The 21,354-nt window shown below is 42.0% G+C and overlaps 1 protein-coding gene and 1 long non-coding RNA gene across 3 annotated transcripts in view; one reads left to right on the top strand and one right to left on the bottom strand.

Annotated features, from left to right (window-relative positions):
• Nucleotides 1–21,354, top strand: part of nfatc3a (nuclear factor of activated T cells 3a) — a 62,784-nt gene extending 41,430 nt beyond the window's left edge. For both annotated transcript variants that reach the window (XM_004067396.5, XM_011492734.4), the window contains exons 5-10: nt 37–209; nt 532–672; nt 3,695–3,750; nt 3,874–4,000; nt 6,201–7,268; nt 19,150–21,354. In XM_004067396.5, the coding sequence (XP_004067444.1) occupies nt 37–209; nt 532–672; nt 3,695–3,750; nt 3,874–4,000; nt 6,201–7,268; nt 19,150–19,226 (1,642 nt within the window). In that variant the 3' untranslated portion in view covers nt 19,227–21,354. The remainder of the gene's footprint in view (nt 1–36; nt 210–531; nt 673–3,694; nt 3,751–3,873; nt 4,001–6,200; nt 7,269–19,149) is intronic.
• LOC144990998 (uncharacterized) lies at nt 15,571–18,286 on the bottom strand. The gene is made up of 3 exons (XR_013654886.1): nt 18,152–18,286; nt 17,932–18,018; nt 15,571–15,697 (listed from the first exon to the last, which is right to left on the bottom strand). It is a non-coding gene; the product is annotated as an uncharacterized LOC144990998 (long non-coding RNA).

Genomic DNA, 21,354 nt, shown 5'->3' with positions numbered 1-21,354 from the left:
CCATGCAGGGCTGACATTTTCATTCTTGCCCTGCAGCATCGACTGTGCGGGAATACTCAAACTGCGGAACTCCGACATCGAGCTGCGCAAGGGGGAAACTGACATTGGAAGGAAGAACACGCGGGTCCGAGTGGTGTTCCGAGTTCACATCCCTCAGCCCAACGGGAAGGTGCTGTCTCTGCAGGCTGCCTCTATTCCTGTGGAGTGCTGTGAGTGTTTCCCAGCTAGCTGGAGGTCCAAAGTTGTAAAAATATTCATTCAGAAAACAGTGTAAAGCTTGGAAGGAAAAGCAAACGAGCTGCTGGAAGCCACACGAGCATTTTAGCCGTGCCTCTAGAAAAAAAAAGCTGCTTGGCATTCAGGAATTTGATTTGATTTGCTTAAGTCCATTCTTTCACATGCTCACATAAACAAGGCCAACCAGTTTGACTTATTTGTTCAAGTCTTTTGTAGAGACGAGTGGATCTGTTGTGATTTTAAATCCCAATCATTTGACATGTGCGCCTTCATTTTTCCCTCCTACTCTTCCAGCCCAGCGTTCAGCACAAGAGTTGCCGCAAGTTGAGAAATTCAACCTGACCAGCTGTCTGGTCAGCGGGGGAGAAGAGATGGTGATCAGTGGCTCCAACTTCTTTCCGGAGTCCAAGGTCATCTTCCTGGAGAAAGGCCCTGGTAAGTATTTGACCGGTAGAATCTGGATCTGCCCAAGAATATGACTACAGAAATGGTGCATAGGACTTTCATTAGCATATTTATTCATGGCTGTCTATTTATTTTGGCCTTAAACAGATTAGTCAGCCGCATGAGAGACGTTGTCAGCATTTAAATACATGTTTTTCTACGTGAGTTGACACAATCACCACCATCACCAAATGTTATTTTTTTACCTTCATGAGTTTGCTGTTGGTTGAGCCTGTTTCTTCTGCTGCAAATTGTTCATTCTTATCCAACAATACATTTTAATTTAGACATTTAGTTAAGTAACTAAGGCAACTCAAATAAAATTTACTGTGTAATTATTAAAACTAGACGGCTGTTGAAAGATAAAAAAAGAAGAATTTGTCAAAAGCTATTTATATCTTTAGCTTTATAATGCAGGGAAAAAAAAGTTAAGACTATTGGATATGGGCTGGTTGTTAGTACCAGAGAAGAGCTTAGTTTTTTTAAATTAATTTATTTATATTTTTCTTTCTCCAATCTTTATTCAAGCCCGTGTAACAGCCAGATGGAAATTTTAAAAGGAAGCCAATTTTTCAGCCAGTCTCTACCTGCCTCAGGTACCTTTTTGATGTTGAGAGCCAGATTCATGTTCACACATGGCAGAAAAGTTAAACAGAGTTGTCTTTGTGAGCAACTGTCATTCTTTATGGATAAGAAAAAGAATTTGCTGGGAGGGATGTGTAAAAATCCTGTGAGGCATCGCTACTGAGTCACAGCGGAGAAAAGCAGCAAGTCCTTCCACACCTCCGCTGTTGGGGGGAAAATAAACTGACTGTAAGAAATGAAGGGGAATGGATTGAAGTATGATATTGATTAGGAATGTCTAAGTGATCGTCCACTTTACTGATCTGTCCGTTTTGGAGCATTCAGAAGTTGGTAAAAGCAGGTAAATGGAAGAAAAGGAGCTGGAGGCCATTTTTCCGTCCTCTCTTAAACTTTGAAAGATAACAGCAGGTTACTTCACATCGTAAAGTTTCACATGATTTGCTGATGCAAAGAAATGGTGGGTGTGTTCCAAATTGCTGCGGTACAAACCATACACATAGGAGGAGATCAAAGCGTCGGCTTAAGAGATGTTTTTGTTGCAATAATAAAAAAGAGAGTACCGTAGTTATCTTTTTTATCCTTAATGATTCTTTTTTATTTTTGCTTCTTTGATGTTGACTTTGCATGTAAACCTGTAAATCATTTGAACTTGGATCGCTGCGATTTGTTTTCTTTTCTTTTTTTTAGTGATCACACACTGAGCGTCTTATGATGCACATGGTGAACATCAGGCAATTTTTAAATAATATTTTAGTAATTCTTTCTTTTTCCTCTGCTCTTTCTTTTATATTTGCTCATCACATTTTCCTTGACATGAAAAAAGGCAAATATATATATAAAAAAAGGAACGTAATCACTATGTTTAGGCAGAGAAAAGGGGAAACAAAGGAGTTTGAGGTTTGACTGACTTCATAATTGAATAAAAAAACCACACCAACCTGAGTTCATTTCAGCTGGGGCTTCCTACCGATGACCTAAACAAGACTTTGTCAAAGAACAAAATAAAAGGAGACTTCATAATTGGTATTTCATTTGAAGTTTTCCAAACAGGCATGTTTATACAAAAAGCAGCTACAGCCTATGTTGAGCAATGAGTCACACATCAGGGGCATTCATTCAGGTGTTGTGTAACTGTAAACACTTCATTTAATTGTACATCTTTAAAATAGATTTAAACCTTCCTCCTAATCATTTATGGACATGTTTTACAGTCATTATTTTGGTGAAACAAAAGTGTGCTCGTATCTTCTTCCTTAGAGACATCTGGGTGGGTTTGATGATCCAAGCCATTGCTTTTGCGTGGTATGAAGTCCTGTTGGTGCTTGTTGTCTGACAGAGCATGTGGGGCCCTTGCTTCAGGAAAGAGTGCAGCTTGTTGAATGTCAACAAGTCGGGCTGCAGTAATGCACCACTGTCAGCTGTAAAGACAGGCAAGGTCATCGCTCACTGGTGGAAAAAAAAGAAAGAAAGCTGTTCTTCACAGTAGAGAGGATTTCTTACATGCAGCATCAGTGGAGCCTTACTAATGTTTTCAGATGACATACTTTCTGAATCCTCTGAAGAAACTTTGGGGTTTTGGCAGAAAGTGGAGTTAAACCCCCACTTGGGTCGACATGTATGCTAGGTCTTTCTGCAGGCCTGTTGCAGTGGCATTTGGGGATGTCTAAGGTTTTGTGGAAGACGCCACGCAGGTGCAGCATCAAGAGTGAACACCGAAGTAAAAGCAGCTGAAAGTGTGTTTTCTGCAGCTTAAAGGGTATTCAGTAGGTTTGTGCTTCTCAGCAATATTTCTTTGCACTATGCCTTTAGCCAGACTTCAACTTGCGTAATTAATTAATATAAGACAGTTGAAACTCTTATAGATGAACTCAAATGTACTTTTTTTGTTTAAAAACTAAATTTGTTAACCTGCCAAGTTAAACAGAAGCACATCTGGATGTTTGATTACTTTTTCAAAACCATGAAGACCTTCCTTTATTTGGGTCTTAAAGTGACTGATTTTCTCCACAAATAATTTGATAAAAGGTCTGCTTTATTGTAAAAGTTTCACTGTGACACAGCAAAACGGAAAAAGGTAGGATTGCTGTTGCTGTTTTCGAAACAGGAACAACTCCTCTTACATTCACATCCAAAAACTGCCAAGTATTGCAGGATGTGATAAAACGGTGCAGAGTTTGGTTTGACACATCAGTCACATGCATCTTTTGCAAATGCCCACGCACAGGAAGAATTGAACAACTTTGTGATGTTTCTTATCAGCATAGCACAAGAATTTCAAATTGTTTTATTCAAATGTTTGGATCGTGAAAAAAAAAGGATCTTGAAAAAAAACACGGCAATACATTTAGTGGAAAGGTTTCCACCATAAGCCACATCGAGTGCTAGTTACGTTTTGCCTAATATTCTTTTGTTTTGGTTTTCTTCCCAGACGGACGCCCACAGTGGGAAGTCGAGGCCAAAATAATCCGTGAGAAAACTCAAGGCGTAAGTGAGGTTTTCCCCTTTTTACTGTGATTTTTGCTTAGTGCTAAATTGTTGATATAAATAAACAGTGCCACGTTTTGCGACAGAAGGTGTGCAGATCTTAATATGAAATGTATTCTGTAGTCCTGCATCGTGGTGGAGGTCCCTCCGTACCACAGCAAGACCGTGAGCTCAGCCGTCCAGGTGCAGTTCTACGTCTGCAATGGAAAACGGAAACGGAGCCAATCGCAACGCTTCACGTACCTGTCAGGTGAGCTGAAGGACAGTCATAATATTTTGACTGGATTTCAGACCGTTGATGTATACATAAGGGTTTGAAGGGATGAATTTGTGTGTCATTCAATACTTTTTCATTCACGTATTGTATTGTTTTCTGCTAGTTTAAAGGTTCTGACTGAGAGAGCATAGATTGTGTGCCACACTTCATGAGGAATCTGCCTGCCTCATTCTTTTCTGTCCACAGAGAAAGCCTTGTTGTGGCTTCCACTTAAAATATCATAATCACCTGCTAACAGATGGTCAATCTCTTTACATACATTGCTTGCTTTTGCATTGGGTTTTAGAACGCTTTGATCTCTGAAATGTTCTGCTGAGCAACCACAAAGGGCTTTTTTTAAACCATTTCGTTCATATTTGTAAGAAATTAGCATTTCAGATTTTCTTTGCCTCTCAAGTCAAGCCTATATTTTGATATTTGATATTGTTGTTGTTTTTTTTCTTGGTCTAACAACTAGTCAAACTGAAAACTGAGTTGGCGTAGGATATTGACATGTGAGCATTTTCTTTTTGCATTGCATCCCAACACCGCAGCAGTGTGTGTGCGCGTCGCATGTGTGTGAATGTGTTCAAGCAGCCTTGCCCATCCACCCACCCAGCCTTTCTGTTTGCAAGCACGCCCACTCGGCACAAGCAGTTCCTGTTTTCACCGCTGAAAGATCAGCGCAGCCTGTCAGAGCGGTGTAAAATAACACCGCACTATCAGTCAGGCCGGGTTGCTGACACCACCAGTGTCACCGGGGACGCCGCCTGCTTTATTGTGGCGAAAAAGAGAGAAAGGAAGAGAAAAACAGTCAGCCAAGCTGGAGTATTTTATGTTTCATCTCATACTCTTGTCTCACTTTGAAGAGGAATTTAAGATAATAGGAATAACAAGATTATTTGCAATTTAATGGTTAAAAGTTGTTGTTTTTTTTTTTAATTGACTTAAGTTATTTATTAGTAGCTGTTTGCAAGATCAAGGCAGACTTGAAAACTCTTGGCACAAAGTTTCTGTTAAAATAATCCCTGCTTAGCCTTTTCTGCACCTCACTGCCCCACAGGCTTTAAGGGTGAGTGGAGGACAGTCGGTGAACTTGTTTGTTCCTTTGGTGTAAACTAGGCTGGCGGGCATTTTGTCTGCTCTCCCACACATTTCACATGATTGCACCCAAACTGACAACATATGCTCTCTCTCTGTCTCAGAACCATATAAAAATAAAAGTCACCACAAGGCGCCAGATTGGGAAATAGGTTACCGATTGGCATAGTGGTACTCTAAGCTGTCAAACTAAAAGGGAATGGCCCCATTCTTTTTTTTTTTTTTTACATCATATTTATTTCAGTTGCTTTAAAGTAATCTGATGTGACATTTTTCAGCTTTAGTGCAGATGTTTTAGTGTTAAAGATGGAAGAAAAGAAGCTAAAATCAGAAGAAAATCCCCAAACTTTGAATCTTTTATGTTGGAGTTGGTAGTGGGTGCAGCAACAAAGGACCCCTGATGCAACGTTTTTTGGGTATTGCAGTTCTCGTGCTTTAAAGGCATCTCAAATCTTACCGAGTTAAAGATTGCATTTCCTTCCTCTTCATTTTTTCTTTTTTCTTTTCCACCGTATTGCACAAGAACACTTAGCTCAACTGTATTTTTTTTTTAATATTTTTTTGTACTCGCAATAAAATTGTGACATAAACGTACTTTGCTGCTGTCCTCACCTGCGGGCGTAAGAACATCTTAACCACAGCCCTGTGGGCCTGCGCACAAACACACTTCCCTGTGTTCTAAAACAGAGACGTTTTCTCCGTTTGTCATTCTGTTGCAGATACTCAGAAGAGCGCATTTATAGACACACAGTAACAAAAGAGGGCTCTTTTAAGTTGAGCTCTGCAATAAGCTCTGTTACACCCACTGTAAGGAAAAGGACAAAAACAGAACTGTCTGCTTATTACAAGTGATAGTCAGCACTAGCTTCTGTGTACCGATCTACTGCAGCAGCTTCACACTGATTCCCTGTAATAATAATAAACAGCTGTAAGAAAAAAAAACATGTTTTAGAAAACTGGAGTTTGACTAATGCTGCTGATGGACACCATGATCAGAGACTGTTTAAATAAGACTAACTCAAACATGGAGGGGCATTAACTTCTGTTCTGCTTTGTTTTTGCTCCTCTTCCTCCCCTACTTATGTCTCTTCAGTGATGGTAAAACAGGAGCACAGAGACGAGCTGGACCTCCCCGGACCCCCCATTTCCATGCCCCTAGCACATGCTGCCAGTTTGGTCCACACTCAGCTGCCTTCTCCTGAGCAGAGCCACCCATCGGACAGCCTTCTGTCCAGCTCCCCTCATGGCCTGGCCACCAGCTCCGGACATGGCCTGCTACCTCTGCCGGGCCCCTGCGCCCCCCTGAGCTCCCCATCTTTCCAGCACCTGCCTCACCTCCAAGGTCGCAGTTTGCACCACCCTCCTGCTGACTGCCACATGACTTTCCAACAGAGCTCTGGCCCCGCTCCTCCCCCTCAGCCCTTGTACCAGCCTTTGCAGCACAGCCATAGTCCGAGTCACAGCCTGTCCTTTAATGGCCAACCCAACCTCTCACCTCAGGGCTATGAGCGGCTTCCGTTTCAGCAGAGCCCCACTGCAACATCGCACCCAATGAGCATGGGCATGGTGTATCCTTCCTCCCCTTGTTCCTCACCTTCTGCATCATCCAACCCCATTGTAGGGTCCCCGCAGAACCAGCAACCTCTGCTCACGCCCTCATCCCCACACCTCCACAGATTAGGAGGTTATCACTGCTCTTCAAATTCCAACCAGGTGCCCTCTTCAGGTGGACACCCCCTCACTGGGCAGCACTCCTCCCAGCTGCAGCGAGGAATGGATTACCACCCCGTAAGTCAAAGATCAGCATCCTGTCCCACGCCATCCACCGCGCCCCCTCCACGGATGGTTGCTTCTCCCCACTCTGGACCTTCTTCTCCTCAACTCCACTCGCTACCCTACCATTCCCCGACCTCGTCTTCCCCCACCTCGGGTGGCAGCCCTCTGGGGGCCTTGCAGCAGCATTCAGGACAGCCGTCTCCTCAGGCCACAAGCCCGGTCATGAGCAGTCTGTCTCCAGCAGCAGTCGGGGCGCTGGTTCATCCTCTGACTCCTCAGGGGCCCTACCCCTCTGAGGGGGAGAGGCTGATCATCAAACAAGAGCCAGAAGACAGAGAGCCCACTTTCCGCTCCATTGGCCTGCAGGACATCACACTGGATGATGGTGAGATGTCTTTTTTTATTCCTCAAGATGTGTGAAAACCATTGACCTTCTTTTTAGTGAAACTATGATCCATCTCCTTCTAGACAACCGCTGATCCCCTAAAGTTTCAGCATTCTATTTTACTGAATGTTAAACACAGAGAAGTTTGTGTCTCAGAGAAAAAACAGCCATTGCTTAAAAATGTGACTTTTTTTGTCTCTGCATGTGTGTGATTTGCTCTTTGTCAAATATTCTTTCACTAGTACGTTGTAGCTGATTACTTTGTGCTGAGTCGTACTTGATTAGGCTCAGTTTTAATCTGAAACAGATTAAACTTCCTTTACATTGTATTTAAGTTTTTAATATTGTATTTAAGAGTTAAGATCCTGTTTGACAACAGCAGTGACCAAATATAGTGTCAAGTTTCATTAACGGAGTCGGATTATTAACGAAAATCCTATATTCTGGGAGGTAATTTGGTTCTATTAAGCTTTTGTATCTCTGGCAGTGGATTGAAAAAGTAATTACACTTTAATCTTTATTTTCCTGGAACTGGGGAACAACAAAGTATTGAGTCCTTTTGTGCCGTTTGGTACGGCTACAGCTGGAGCGCTGCAGTCATTGCATCCTGTGCGTGCTTTCGTTTGTGTAGCAGCTCTCATTTAAAAGCTCAGTAGAAACTTGTTTACCTAACAATTGAGTTTTATCTCTTAGTTTAGCATATTAATTTCCTCCTGCGCACACTGTGCTCAAAAGACCACTTTCAACTGCTCTAAAATATCCTCCTCCTTATCTGCACATCAGATCCGCACCTGTGTTTTTTTTTTTTTCCTAACCCCGGTGGCGTATTCAAATGAGCCCACTGAAGATTTAGGGTTAATAAGTAGCCCGGTGAGGCAGCGTGGGAGGGGGGATATTGTGCGTTTGCAGGGGTCAAGCTAATTAACACGAGGCTGGTGTAAATAAATCATGTGTGAAGGACCGGCACCGACTGGAGTTCATCAGTGCACAACGCTTGACAATACCCCAACAACACACAGACTCGCCGTCTCCCTTCTTTACAGTCGGATTTGTGAGTACCCCTGATATCTGTTTATCCACATATTTCACACTTCAGCTCCCTCCTCACACAACCACAAAGACACAACTGGGGGAACTCGTTCTGCCCCCCCAACAAAAGCGTAAAAAGTTTGCGACACACTTCAGCCGGGAATGTAAGATCTTTTTTGGAGCCTGTGGCTAAAAATAGCTTTCTGTGCCAGCCCAGCTCTGTAGGCCATGTTTTAATGTAGCAACAGGAAACTTAGCACAGCTTTTAGCTTTAGGAGGTCATGGCACACTCTCTAAAGTAGCTCACTTTCAGCAGACGGGTCAGAATGAATTACAAGTGCAAAAAGCCCACCACAAAGCTTTCAGAAAATCTTTTGTATTAGACTGGGATTGTGGCACTTAACTGTGGAATGAAAATGTTCAAACAGTTTTCCACTATTTTGTTGTTGAAGGTTAGAATAGAAATGAATGTAACTGTGACAAGAAGCCAGCTGGTGTCCCCTCATCAAAGTAACATATTATCATTTTATATTAAAACTTTGAAACCTGAAAAGTTTATTCTCGACTCTTTAAACGACTTTTTGACTAATATCATCACAACTGTGATCAAACGATGCACCGAAGACGACTAAATCCCTTCCTAAAGTACAACCTAACCTGTATGGTTAGTTATAATGACAAATGTCAGAAATACTGAAGGTTTTCTGTTGTTCTTTGTAAATTAGTAAATAAGCTGTTTATGTTAAAATGGACTCATCAACCATTTGTCTGATTTTCTTTGCAGTAAAATCTTTAGTGTTTACAACAGAGAGTAAAGCTTTATTTACCAATGATTCAGCACCTATTTCATTTACTCTCATTGCTTAGTCAATAGTGTTTGACTGAAAGGCTAATAGCACCTTTGTGACGTGAGACTCGTAAAACAGTTTAAGCCCTGCTTAATTAAAGTTGATGACATTATTTGGCCCTTAACGAGTGTGTGATAAGTGTCATTACAACAAGAGAAACCGGCTTTCTGATGCAACTGTCATCATTTTCTCTGTTGGGGTGACGTGGCATCACCTTCCAGCTTCAGATTTCTCCAAAGACCACGATTTTACGGAACGACGGAAGTTGTTGTTGAAAGGTACTATGTGCCGCTTTTGTACGATGAAGAGTTTGCCGTACGAACAATGAAATGGTGCAGCCGAGTGTCAGTTTTGATGAGCAGGAATGGGAAATGTGTGTGCAGAAAGTGCTCTAGTTAGCAAGCAGATGGTCCCTGTGACGCACATCAGAGCATGCTCGGCGTTTGTGTGTGTGTGTGTAGCAGGGAGATGGTCTATTATGCTTATGTAAATCTATTTGCTGTTGTGGAGGTGTGTGTTGGGTGGCTGTGCATGCATATGTGTTTGTGTGCAGGCAGAGCACGAGATGCAGGAGGTGTAAAAACAGGCGGAGAGACAGATGGACAGACAAAATCACAATCCATCCTCTCTGCAGGGTCTCACAGCGAAGACATTCACACTGAAATGTAGTTAGCAACTAAAATAGAAATGCATATATTTTAATTAAATGTTCAGAAATATAGTTGCATTGTTTGAAAAGGATCAGATGTTCTGTCATCTTTTTGTTGCATTATAAAACAACACGCATAAAATAGGGATTTGCTGTAGAGGATCAGATTATCACCCACATGAATTTTTTATTATAGTATGAAAATGTTGTGCAAACACTTGTCAGCCTTTGTGTGGGGCTACTCAATTAACAGAAGTGGCTTAAAGGATGGCCTCTCATGTGACCAATTATAGCTGTCATGGTGACAGTCTGAGGCGGGTGCAGAGCCGTGCATTTAGCTCATTAATCTGCACATGACTGTGGTCATGCTCTGCATGAAGTGGAGGGAACAGTGGTGGGACTGTCTCTGTGCGTTTGTCTGAAACTGTCTGATGACAGGGTGTGCTGGGGGTCTTTCCCTGCATCTTTTTAACATTTTTTTGTTAGCTGGACTCCTCCCAAAATGTAGACCTGCAAACGTAGAGCTCAGCTGAGTGACGTCCAGAGACGTCCAAACGTTCTCCTGGAGATGGAATCAAATAAATATTGCAAGTGCTTGAACATGCACTTCATTTCTTTGTTGTAAGAATTATATTTCCTTGTCTTTTTTGTTGCTTTTAACACTTTTGAAATTCTGACTTTAGTAGGTTCCGATTCATGCATCTTCACGTAATTCGTGTTTTAGGGGGATTAAAGATCTCCTACAGTGGGGAGTACTGGTTAGAATGACCAACAAAATCAGACAAAGTGACTGAAACATCAACTCTCCCACAAGTTTGTGCAGCCCAGACTAAAACTGAAAAACTGTCCCCAGAAAGAGGGGAGTTCCCCCATGTCTCAACTGAAGACCTCCATGTACGCTGACTGTGGGAATTTAACCGCAGCGTTGTTTGAGTAACCGACATGTAAATCAGAAAGAGGAAATCGCTCTTTTGCTGCGTGAATCACTGGAATACTTTTAGCTCAGGGCTACCTACAACACGCTGAGGGGAAGAAAAAAGATTACCAGAAAAACAAACAGAAGATCAAATGTTTGGTAACCTGATGGTGTAGAGAAAGTTCTGTCCAGAAAAAGCAGCAGCGATGGCGGTGGCGAGTCTGTTCTCCTGCTGTTGCTCTTCAGAGCAGCTGCAGCAACAGAAACCCTCCATCATTCTGTTTCTCTCCTCAGACACCAAACACTCTGTTTGACATTTAAATAGCAGTTATTCTGTTCACTCTGCTTGAGTAAACACAAAAGGCAACTTTTTTTTTTCTCTGTCAACTATTTCTGTTTTCTTCAATCCAATTAAATGCATTTATTGACATTTTTTTACACAGACTCCATAGGACACACATTTTGAAATGATCTGCAAGTCAGCTCAAGCTGTTTTGATTCAAAAACAAAAAAACTAAAAACTTATAGCCTAATATTGCATTTCTGAGGATTGCTTTTTTTCCCAAATCGTTTTGAATCAGGAGCGGTTTAAAAAAAACAAACAACCCCTTTTAAAAAAAACGTTAATTTGTGACTTTGCAGCTACAATCGGCAGGCCACAAGCTTCCTGGCCACATTCTGATGCATCCATTTGCAGACAAATAGATCCATGGACGTCTCGGTTTTCCTCATCCAAGCTGGTGTCGGACTCAAAACTGTACGGCTGGAGAGAACCAATGTTGCTCGCCATTTTTGTTGCACCGCCAATGTTTAGGTTTGGATTTCTAACCTAGCGGGTGAGAGTATAAACAAAGGGATGATGGGAAGAAGGGGCAGGTTTACTCCACACCAATGGTCCCGCCCACAACGCTGAGGCGAATGACAGGCGATGTACTCCTGCCGCTCTGCAGAAACTGTCCTAGAAAATGACAGTTTTTTGATTTTGGCCTAAAAACATCATAATTATAATTAAAAGAGCACTGGGAACAATTTGAAAATAGACCAAAAGAGGATTTATAGTGGGACTTTCAACTGCTATGAGCCTGCACTGCTCTTATTATGAAAAGCACATCGTTTGTCATCTGTAATTTATTTTATTTTACATGTGTTACAATTTAAAATCTTTCAAACCATGACATTTGCTATGTGCTCAGGTTTCTGCTCTGACATGCAAACAGCCTGTTCCTCATGGCAAAACATGATCAACTCCACCTAACTGCATTCATGCTTTTGCAGTCCCGTTCTGCGGTGCTGCAGCAGGTCGAAGACTTGCCCTTTTTCAATACATGCAACTTTATTAACAGCTTGCAGTCAGGATGGTTCCAGAGAAGCCTTGAGATGTTTGCTTGGCTTAACTTTTTTAAGAGAGGTCCCAGCTTTGTTTTGTTTTGAGAAGAACATATCGTCTGTCTACAAATGCCACCTAATCAACTTTGCTAATCATTTCAGAAACAGTCAAAGCTGCATTAGCTCATTTCTGTCAGTGGATCTATACATAAAAATACAGTCGAGGCTTAAAATGAACAGAAAGAGCATTTTGTTTTGCATGCTTGGACTTTCCATTTGTAATGCACGATGAAAGTGACATACTATGCCTCATGTTTTAAATGTTTGGGCCTAGTGTATGACTAAGAGCCAATAAGCAACCGCAAAAAGCAAAAACAAGCTCTTCATCTGTGAAAAAACTGGACGGAAAATCCCTTTCCATTAAACGCCGGTTTTCAAAAACAATGGCAAGTGTTGGCTGTTCCAGCTTTTACCATGTCCCCTGAAAGAAATGGAAAAGGACTTTCAGAAAGGGAGGGTTTAACGAGTGTACAGCCGAGTTCCTGGCAGGAGCCGCGAGTGGAGGCGCCGCCAGCAGCTGAGGGAACCCTGGAAATCCCTCTGAAGATGAGAGAGATTTAAAAGCCCTCTTGTTTGTTTTTGACATGATAGTTCCAAGTCATTATGAAAGAAACTGCGCCGTCCCTCTTTGTTTCTCTGGAGCCTCTGTTGGTTGGTGCTGCTCCTGCGTGGTTGGACAAACAAACACTGTGTTTTATCATAAACCTGGTAATTGTGGTGCCACATAACAATAAAACTGCTATCTACAAACCGTTTTAAATAAAAATCCTACATTTTATTTTATTACTAGTTAAATCATCCTTTTGTAAAAGTGTTCTTCTAATTCTGATTATGCCATTTTTTAGCTAAAAAAACCTGTGTCGTTTTCTAGGACATAGTTTCTGCAGAGCAGTATCAGAAATTTCCCCTTAGGAGTTGTGGGCGTTACTGTTGGCATGGATTAACCCCACCCCTCTTCCCATCACCCATAACTAAGATATCTGTTTGCACTCTCTCCAACCCCAAGCTAACATTAGCAGTGAAACAAAAATGGCGAGGAATATTGGAGCTGTCCAGTCGTAGTGTTTTGAACCAGATGCCAGCTCGGATAAGGAAAACCAAAACGTACATGGATCCAGCCGTCTGCATCCGGATACATCAGAATGAAGCAGAACAGTGTAGTTTCGGATTCACCACCATTTCAATAAAGAATATTCAAAAATGAAAATTTGAAGCTTCATTTTTACTTATATATGTCCTTCACAATGAGAAAAAAGCCACAAGAAAATGTTAAAAAACTCTATTTTCACTGGAGTAGGTTCTTAACTCATCAAACGTTCACACAGCAAAGGATTTATATATAAATATTTTTTTTTGCAGAATAGTTTTTCTGCGTGACAGAAATGTATTCTTGCAGCTTTTATGCCGATCATTCTGAACCTCTACTGTTAGTTGGTAGGTCTGCTTCTGTGACTTCTTTGTCAAAGTGGAGTCCTCCGGGCATCTGCAGAGAAAAGTGCCCTACATATAAGCCTGCGACTCCTGTAAATCACCTGTGAATCACCCACTGTCACACGAAACGGGAATCCACAGATGATTCACTCAAACCAGCGACTTTGAGAAACCAACTTCATGACCAGTCTCTCTCTTCGCGCTCTCGTCCTCTTTCTCGTTTTCTCCAGAAGTGAAATTGAAGTGAATTCTCTTTCCTGTATGTCTGGAGGATGGAGCTACAACTTCCATGAAGTGACCCTCCATTTCCATCGCGTTTTTTTTTTACTTTACTTTACACCCTCAACGTTTTGTGAAAATGTGTGCATGCCATGCACGGTGGAAACTCTGTCTTCATATTCCAGGCAACACAAGTCTTTCTTATTCCTTTTCCCCTAAACCTTTCCGTTGAGGCGTCCTGTCTTCATTTTCTGGATTTTGAATCCGTTTGCTTAAACCGCTCTGCCAGAGTTCTGCCTTCTAAAGTCAGGGGACGGGGTTGTTTGTCGTGGAGGGTTAGGATCATTTCTGTTCATCTTATCCGTCTCTCAGAAATTTTGTGTGATGTCATCATTATGGAAATGTATGAGGATGAACCCTGAAGTGTGATGACTTAAAAAAAAAAGAAAAATCAATGATATGCAGTGAAGGGATTTTTCTAAGGTTTCTATTCAATAATGAACATCATTGGGTAATTATTTGCTTACAGTCTTCGTCTTTTTTTTTGTTTCCATATGCCTAAACTACGCAGAGAATAGGAAGTCCTCGATGGCAGAGAAATCAGATAACAGCCTACGACCACTTGAAGTAGTTGGAGTAGTAACAGTAGTTCACTGACTGCCTTATGTATATTTTGGCTAGGGAGCCCCCCTCCCAGTCATCTTAAGAGGATCTCCCTCCGGCTGAGACATTCAGAGCCACAGTTACTACGGCAGGCAGCGCTGAATCACCGGCTTTCTGTTGCACCGTCATGAATAATAGCAGTAAACCCGAGAAAACACTATCGGCATATGAAACCCGTCAGAAGCTGCGCGCCACTCAAACCTCTCTTTCACTTCTGAAGTATTGATGTGTGGAGCTCAGAATATAACAGTCACCCTCTTTAAGAAAGAAAATCAACACTAATATAGTTTTTCTTGACCTTCGACCTTCAAGGAATCCGACTCTTAAAAAAAAAAGTTTATCTCAAGCTGTATTTGTTTATTTTATGCATCACTTTACAGACAGATTTTTATGTTTTTTAAAGCAGGAAGTCATCCGCTGACGGTGTGCATTTTCTTCGATTAACATTTTTATTTTTCATATTTGGAACAGTTTTTCTTTGCGTTGTCAGTCTGACGAATCGTGCAGGGAAATCTCTGCTGCTGCATCTTTCGGAGAAAACCGTGTGAATCAGATTGATATGAGTCACAATAAGGCCGAACTCCATTGAGCAGCAGCTTTTTGACCCCCCCTTTTTTCTCTCCTTTCTTCTGTTTGACTGCCCTCCCTCCGTCCGTCCGTCCGTCCTCCTCCCTCCCTCGCAGTTATTTATCCGTCCACAAGTTAATGTTTGCCTCTGCACAAATCTAATCAGTTCAGCGGAAGGTGATATGTTTCTGCAGACGCCCACTTAATGTCAGTGTGTCGCACTTCACTCCATGTTGCGCCTATTTCTGTGGTATTTGACACCCAAAGGTAAACAGAGCTGCACAGGGAGCTTCTCACATGCTCTAGAAGCTACAAACCCCTGAGTTTTTTAATCACTTTAGGACAGTAAAGTTCATCAAACCAATTTCAAATGCTTACTTGTCTGTTAGTGACGTGGAACATGCACAAAAGCGGAGCTCTTATCGGTACAGCTGCTCTGTTAACAGCTGTAAGTCACTGTTTGCTCTGAGCCCAGCTGCGTCTCTCGTCTTTCAAAAGGTCGCAGGCCTCAGCAGAGATGTCGCCGTCCTTTCTTTCTTTTTCACACTTGAGTTGCGTGACAAAGTGGATCAGCGCCCGTCCTAAAGCTCCACCCTGGCGCTGCACTGCGCATGTAAAGGTAGAAGCGTTTGTCGGGCCGCAGCCGCCTTGGTGTGCGCGTGGTGTCAGCTTGACGGCGTAGGTGAAGATGGTTGACATGGAAAAGGAAAAGCCTCCCACGCTAACAGGATGATGCGAGTGATGGTGGCCAGACACAAAAGCAAGCAGCAGAAAAAGGAAATAATTCAAGTTAGAGCTCTGAATCAAACCTTTCTCCAATAAATCATTGAAGAAAAGCTACTTTGAGTCAGTTGTATTTGAATTTGTTTACAATAAATGTAATTGTAAACTAAATATATACAGTTGTTATAATCTAATAATGAAGGAGGGCTGATAATTAACTCCGGTTTGAAGCTTTTTTTCTAATGATTTTTAAATTAACATAAGATTTCCATTTCCCATCAAAATACACCCAGCTGGGTTCAGTTGCTCATGGACTGACTGACTCACCCCCCTCCCCTGAGTTACAGTAACATACAGTGGAGGACAAAACTGTTGGTAACCCTCAGTTAAAGAAAGAAAGAAAGTCCACAATGCTGACTGAAATGACTTGAAACGTTCAAAAGTAACAAATTAAAATTGATAGAAAATTAAATAATCAAAATCAGCCATTACTTTTGAGTTGTTGATTAACAGAATTATTTAAAAAAACAAACTAATGAAATAGGGCTGGACAAAAATGATGGTACCTAATGACTTAATATTTTCTTGTACAATCTTTTGAGGCCATCACTGCAATTGAACGGTTTCTGCATTTCTCAATGAGCCTTCTGCACCTGTCCACATGTATTTTGGCCCACTCCTCATGAGCAAACTGCTCCAGTTGTTTGACGGGTGTCTTCTCCAAATGGCATGTTTCAGCTCCTTCCACAGATGCTCAATGGGATTCAGATCTGGGCTCATAGAAGGCCACTTCAGAATAGTCCAATGCTTTTCTCTGAGCCATTCTTGGGTTTTTTTTGGCTGTGTGTTTTGGATGGTTGTCCTGTTGGAAGACCCATGACCTGCGACTGAGACCAAGCTTTCTGACACTAAGCAGCACATTTCTATCCAGAATGCCTTGATAATCTGGAGATTTCATTTTACCTTGCACCACTTCAATCCATGTTTCACAGTGGGGACAGTGTTCTTTTTGTTGTATGCTTTATTTTTGTCTACGAGCTGATGTGCCTCACTAAAAAGCTCCAGTTTTGTCTCATCTGTCCAAAGGACATTTTCCCAGAAGCTTTGTGGCTTGTCAACATGCATTTTTGCAAATTCCAGTCTGGCTTTTTTATGATTTCCTTTCAACAGTGGTGTGCTCCTTGGTCGTCTCCCATGAAGTCCACTCTGGCTCAAACAATGACGAATGGTGCGATCTGACACTGATGTACCTTGATCTAGGAGTTCACCTTTAATGTCTAATTATTAATTGTTCTGGGCTATTTGGGATACTGTTCCAACTATCCGTCTCCTCAATTTGTCATCAATTTTCTTCTTCCAGTCACGTCCAGGGAGGTTGGCTACTGTCCCGTGGGTCTTAAACGTCTGAATAATCTGTTCCACTGTCGTCACAGGAACTTCAAGCTGCTTAGAGATGGTTTTTTAGCCTTTACCTTTACCATGTTTGTCTATAATTTTGTTTCTAATGTCCTGGGACAATTCTCTCCTCGCTTTCTGTTGTCCATGTTCAGTGTGGTCCACACCTTTTCACCAAATAGAAACATGACTATTTGTCTCCCTTTAAATAGGCAGACTGACTGATTATGGCTTTGAAAACAGCTGTGATGTCAATCAAAGGACATACCTGAGTTCATCATGACCCCCTGGACAATTAGTTATTGGGTACCATCATTTTTGTCCAGCCCTATTTCATTAGTTTGTTTTTTTAAATAATTATGTTAACAACTCAAAAGTAATGGCTGATTTTGATTATTTAATTTTCAATCAATTTTAATTTATTGTTACTTTTGAACGTTTCAAGTCATTTCAGTGAGCATTGTGGACTTTCTTTCTTCAACTGAGGGGTTCCAACAATTTTGTCCACCACTGTATTTGTTTGTTCTGTTCTGGGGAAGGTCCTAGCTCACATGTGGACTGTCATGTACAGACAGGTCTTTCTGGAAGCCTCCCAGTCCCCAGACTAGGCCACAGGTCTGTGCTACGCCCTCCCCAAACCAGTTGGCCCGCCTCGTTTGTGCACGCCTGACCTTTAATCGTCACTTTTAGGGAAAACCACATGAAGCCCCGGCTCCCCAGACAAAAGCTGAGCCCCCACGTGTTTTAGTGGAAACTAGATTTTCCATACATTTCTAATAAAACATTTAAAAAAAAAAAAAGGTTTCCTCTGTCTTTCTGCCCTCATGTCTTCCTCACCGCGTCAAAGTCATTTTTGTTGATCTCCTTCACGGCTGCAGTCTTTACGAGCTCCCTGCTGTGTTTCTTGTGGTCCCACTGTGAGTGCTGTAAAACAACCATGCAGGCGGCCTGAAAGAGGGGGGGGGGGGGGGGAGCTGCAACTCTCATAGAGACGACTCTTATTTGTTTAAATGCCTCTTTGGGATCAACTTTACTGGTTGAAAAGAAGATTGCTCACCAGGTCAAGTGAAGCAGCAAAATGGTTCAAGCTTTGATGGAGTAAAGGACGGTCACTCCTGTGAGCTCCACACACTTCAGCAAGAGTCCCTCAGTGTTGGTGGAAGCTGTTGAATAATCACGACACAACAGCGACTTAGTGGTGCAGAAGTCCTTCAGCTTCTCCATGTTGACATTTTGTCCATTTCTGAGAAGTCGGTGTGGAACGCCACTGCCCTCTGCTGGACACAACTGCACATTGCTTCAAGATGATTTCACGGAAGAGAGCCGACAAAGAAATAAATCTGTATTATCTTTATTTTTGTGGATGTAAAAGTTGATTATAAACTCAGAGTGAATCAAATCATGATTATCATTGGTCCAAACTCTTAACTTTAACCAGTTAACTTGTCAAACCTTGACGTAATACGACAGTGCCATGGTATAAACTCATTGTTAAAGACCCGCTCCAATGAAAAGGGTGTTTTTGGTGGATCAACATGTTCTTTTGGCATTTTTCTGGCACGTGTAAAGAAAATTAAGCTCAAACTTGCATTTCTGAGTATTTGTTTATTCAAATTGTTGTGAATCAGGAGCAGATTAAAAAAATAACTTTTGAAAAGAGTTGTATTTGTGACGTAGAAGATTAGCGAGCTCCCTGCTCCACGCTGCAATGGGGTCTCGCCCACAACTCAGAGTTGAATTTCTAATGAACTCCTGCTGCTCTGCAGAAACTAAGTCCTAGAAAACAACACAGCATTTTTAATATTGGCTTAAAACGGCATAATCATAATTTAAAAACCACTGGGAACATTTTTACAGTAGATCAAGAGATGATCAGAGTGGGACTTTGATTAAAATGATTAAAATAACATTTACTAATTGAAAATATGATGTCTTGAAAGGTAGGGTGCATTTATGACCCATGCATAGAGCTCAAGAATATTTACATTAGTCAAAAAATGATCATTTTTTAGTAGAAACAGTTTAAATTGTTGTTTTTCTGTCTTTTTCCTGCAGTGAACGAAATCATCGGCAGAGACATGTCCCAGGCACCAAGTGCTCACGGTCCTCCATCAGCTCACAACCAGTCGTAGTGTCACCTGAACTCCCCCTCAAAGGTCCACCTCGCCCCTCCATCTGTCAACCTGCAAACTCCTCAACTCAGACAAGGACTCGGGTCCTGGTCCAGGTTCTGGTCCGGGTGGCAGAAGAGGACAGCGGAGCCCTGAAGCCCCCCTGAGTGACCTGACACCTGAAGCTCAGTTCTTACATGTAAAGGGAAACGTGGCGCCAAACGGATCCCAGCTGTCCGCCAGCGCTCAGGCCCGAGTTTGACCTCCTGTCTTCCTGAGCCCTCGGCTCTGCGCTCCGAAGTGTTTCCATCCCCTTCTCACCAGCATGAAGAGGACTAGCACACAGAACGGAAGAGGCGAACACTTCCAGAGGTTTGACGGTGTGAGCATCAGCAGAAGAGAAGCCACATTTGACTTCAGATACTGGATTCTAAAAAAACTGACGCCCTGATTGACGGGCCTGCCTTTCAGAGGCCTGCTGTCCAGACATTTCAGTGACGCATCCCGCCCTCCTTTCTGATGAAACCTTCTCCTCTGGTTTTCAGAGTGCAACATTCCACATCTTACAGTAGCCTTGCAGCTGTTAAGAAATCTATAGATTAATCCTCACACGGCTTTCTTTTTCTGGCTTTTCTGTTATGCCTGTTTCTTTTTTTCCTCTCTTTTTAGCTGAACAAATGCCTTATTGATATGTATCAGCTTTGAATGGTAGCAAAAGCTTTCTGTTGTTTTGCACAGTTTGAGGATCATATGTTTTTGTTTAGGAGCCGCTGTGGAGCCTGTGTGTTTGGGATTTTTATGAATCGCCCATTATTTTTTCTGTCAAACAGAAGCGTTCTCATTGGTCCACAGAGACGGCACTCTCTAAAATTTCAGTTTAATCTCCCAGAGGCCTTTGTGTGCCTTCGATTTTCTTACAGCGGACGAGAAACGATCGGAAAGTATTTGAAACGTTCAGACGTCTTTCTGTTGTACGTTGTTTTTCTTTTGGTCCTCATTTCATTGAACAAGTTGAAATCCCAAAGTCGATGAGGTCTTCCACTCCACCCTGCTCACAACAATCACCGTTTGCTGTTAACACTGGCAGACTGGTGCGTCCTTTCATCACAGATATGCAGCGCCGACATGGCAGTGATAACACGAACTCCGGTCAGGGAGGACGGAGACTTGAGCTGAGCAACTCGAGCTTTTTTAAAAGCTTGAAACTCGTTTCCAGCTGAAATGATTCTGCTATGCATTCATGCTTTCTTTATGCTTAAAAAACGACAAAAAAAAGACCTTGATGCCTGTATAGGTAGACACTTGTCTTTGCAGATGCTGGGCTGGTTCTGTTCAAATCCTGTGGAAGCCTCTCGATGGCTTCTGGGGCACACGCGTGTGTGTGAGTGTGAGTTATGGTGAATGGCAGTCATTTGCATCAAGATCCTATAAAAAAAAAGAAAAAAGAGGATTGGGTCCTATTTTCCAATAACAAAAGCACTTGTGTGTTGAGTCTATGCAAACCGCAGCAAAAGTGAGCTCTAACACAAACTCAGAAGCAACATTTTTCTGGATAAATGAAAAGAGAATTCATGTGGTGGGAATATCATACCACTATGTGAACCCTTCAGATGCCTTAACTCTTGTTCGTATGCTGTTCTCTGCCCTGGCCTAGGTCAGGATTCTAGTTTCTTCCTGTTTGTTTTTTCACATTAAGACGAGTTCTGCAGCTCAAGAGACAAAAGAGTGAAACAAAACCAGCATTGACGGTAAACTCTGGCTGCCGTCTGCTTCGGCCACAACCAAAGAGCGAACAACTTGTTCCTGTTTTAAGTGACGGCGAAGCAGTGGATTCTATTTTTGATACTTTGAAATGGATGTCATTCCTACAAACGGCTGAGGACATGTATGACTCTGTCTAGATGGCATACATGTTTTTGTGTGGGTGTCTAGATGCACAGAAAAACTATTTAGATGTATTTTGTAAAATAAAAGGGAAATACAGGATTAGCTGATGTTTACCAAGCCTTGTATTGTCATTTCTTGTATATTTGTATGTTTAAATTTTTTGCAACTTTTAAGACTGCAGTGCTTTTTGAAATTATACAAAGGGAGTAATACCTTGCATCATACTGTAGGCTCTAATGTAATCAATAAAACAGAAAACTCA

Source organism: Oryzias latipes, chromosome 3 (assembly GCF_053564925.1).
Source record: "Oryzias latipes strain Hd-rR chromosome 3, Olatipes_Hd-rR_3.1".
NCBI classification, from domain to species: domain Eukaryota; kingdom Metazoa; phylum Chordata; class Actinopteri; order Beloniformes; family Adrianichthyidae; genus Oryzias; species Oryzias latipes.
Note: the sequence above shows the minus strand (reverse complement) of the source record. Positions and strands in the feature narration are given on the sequence as shown.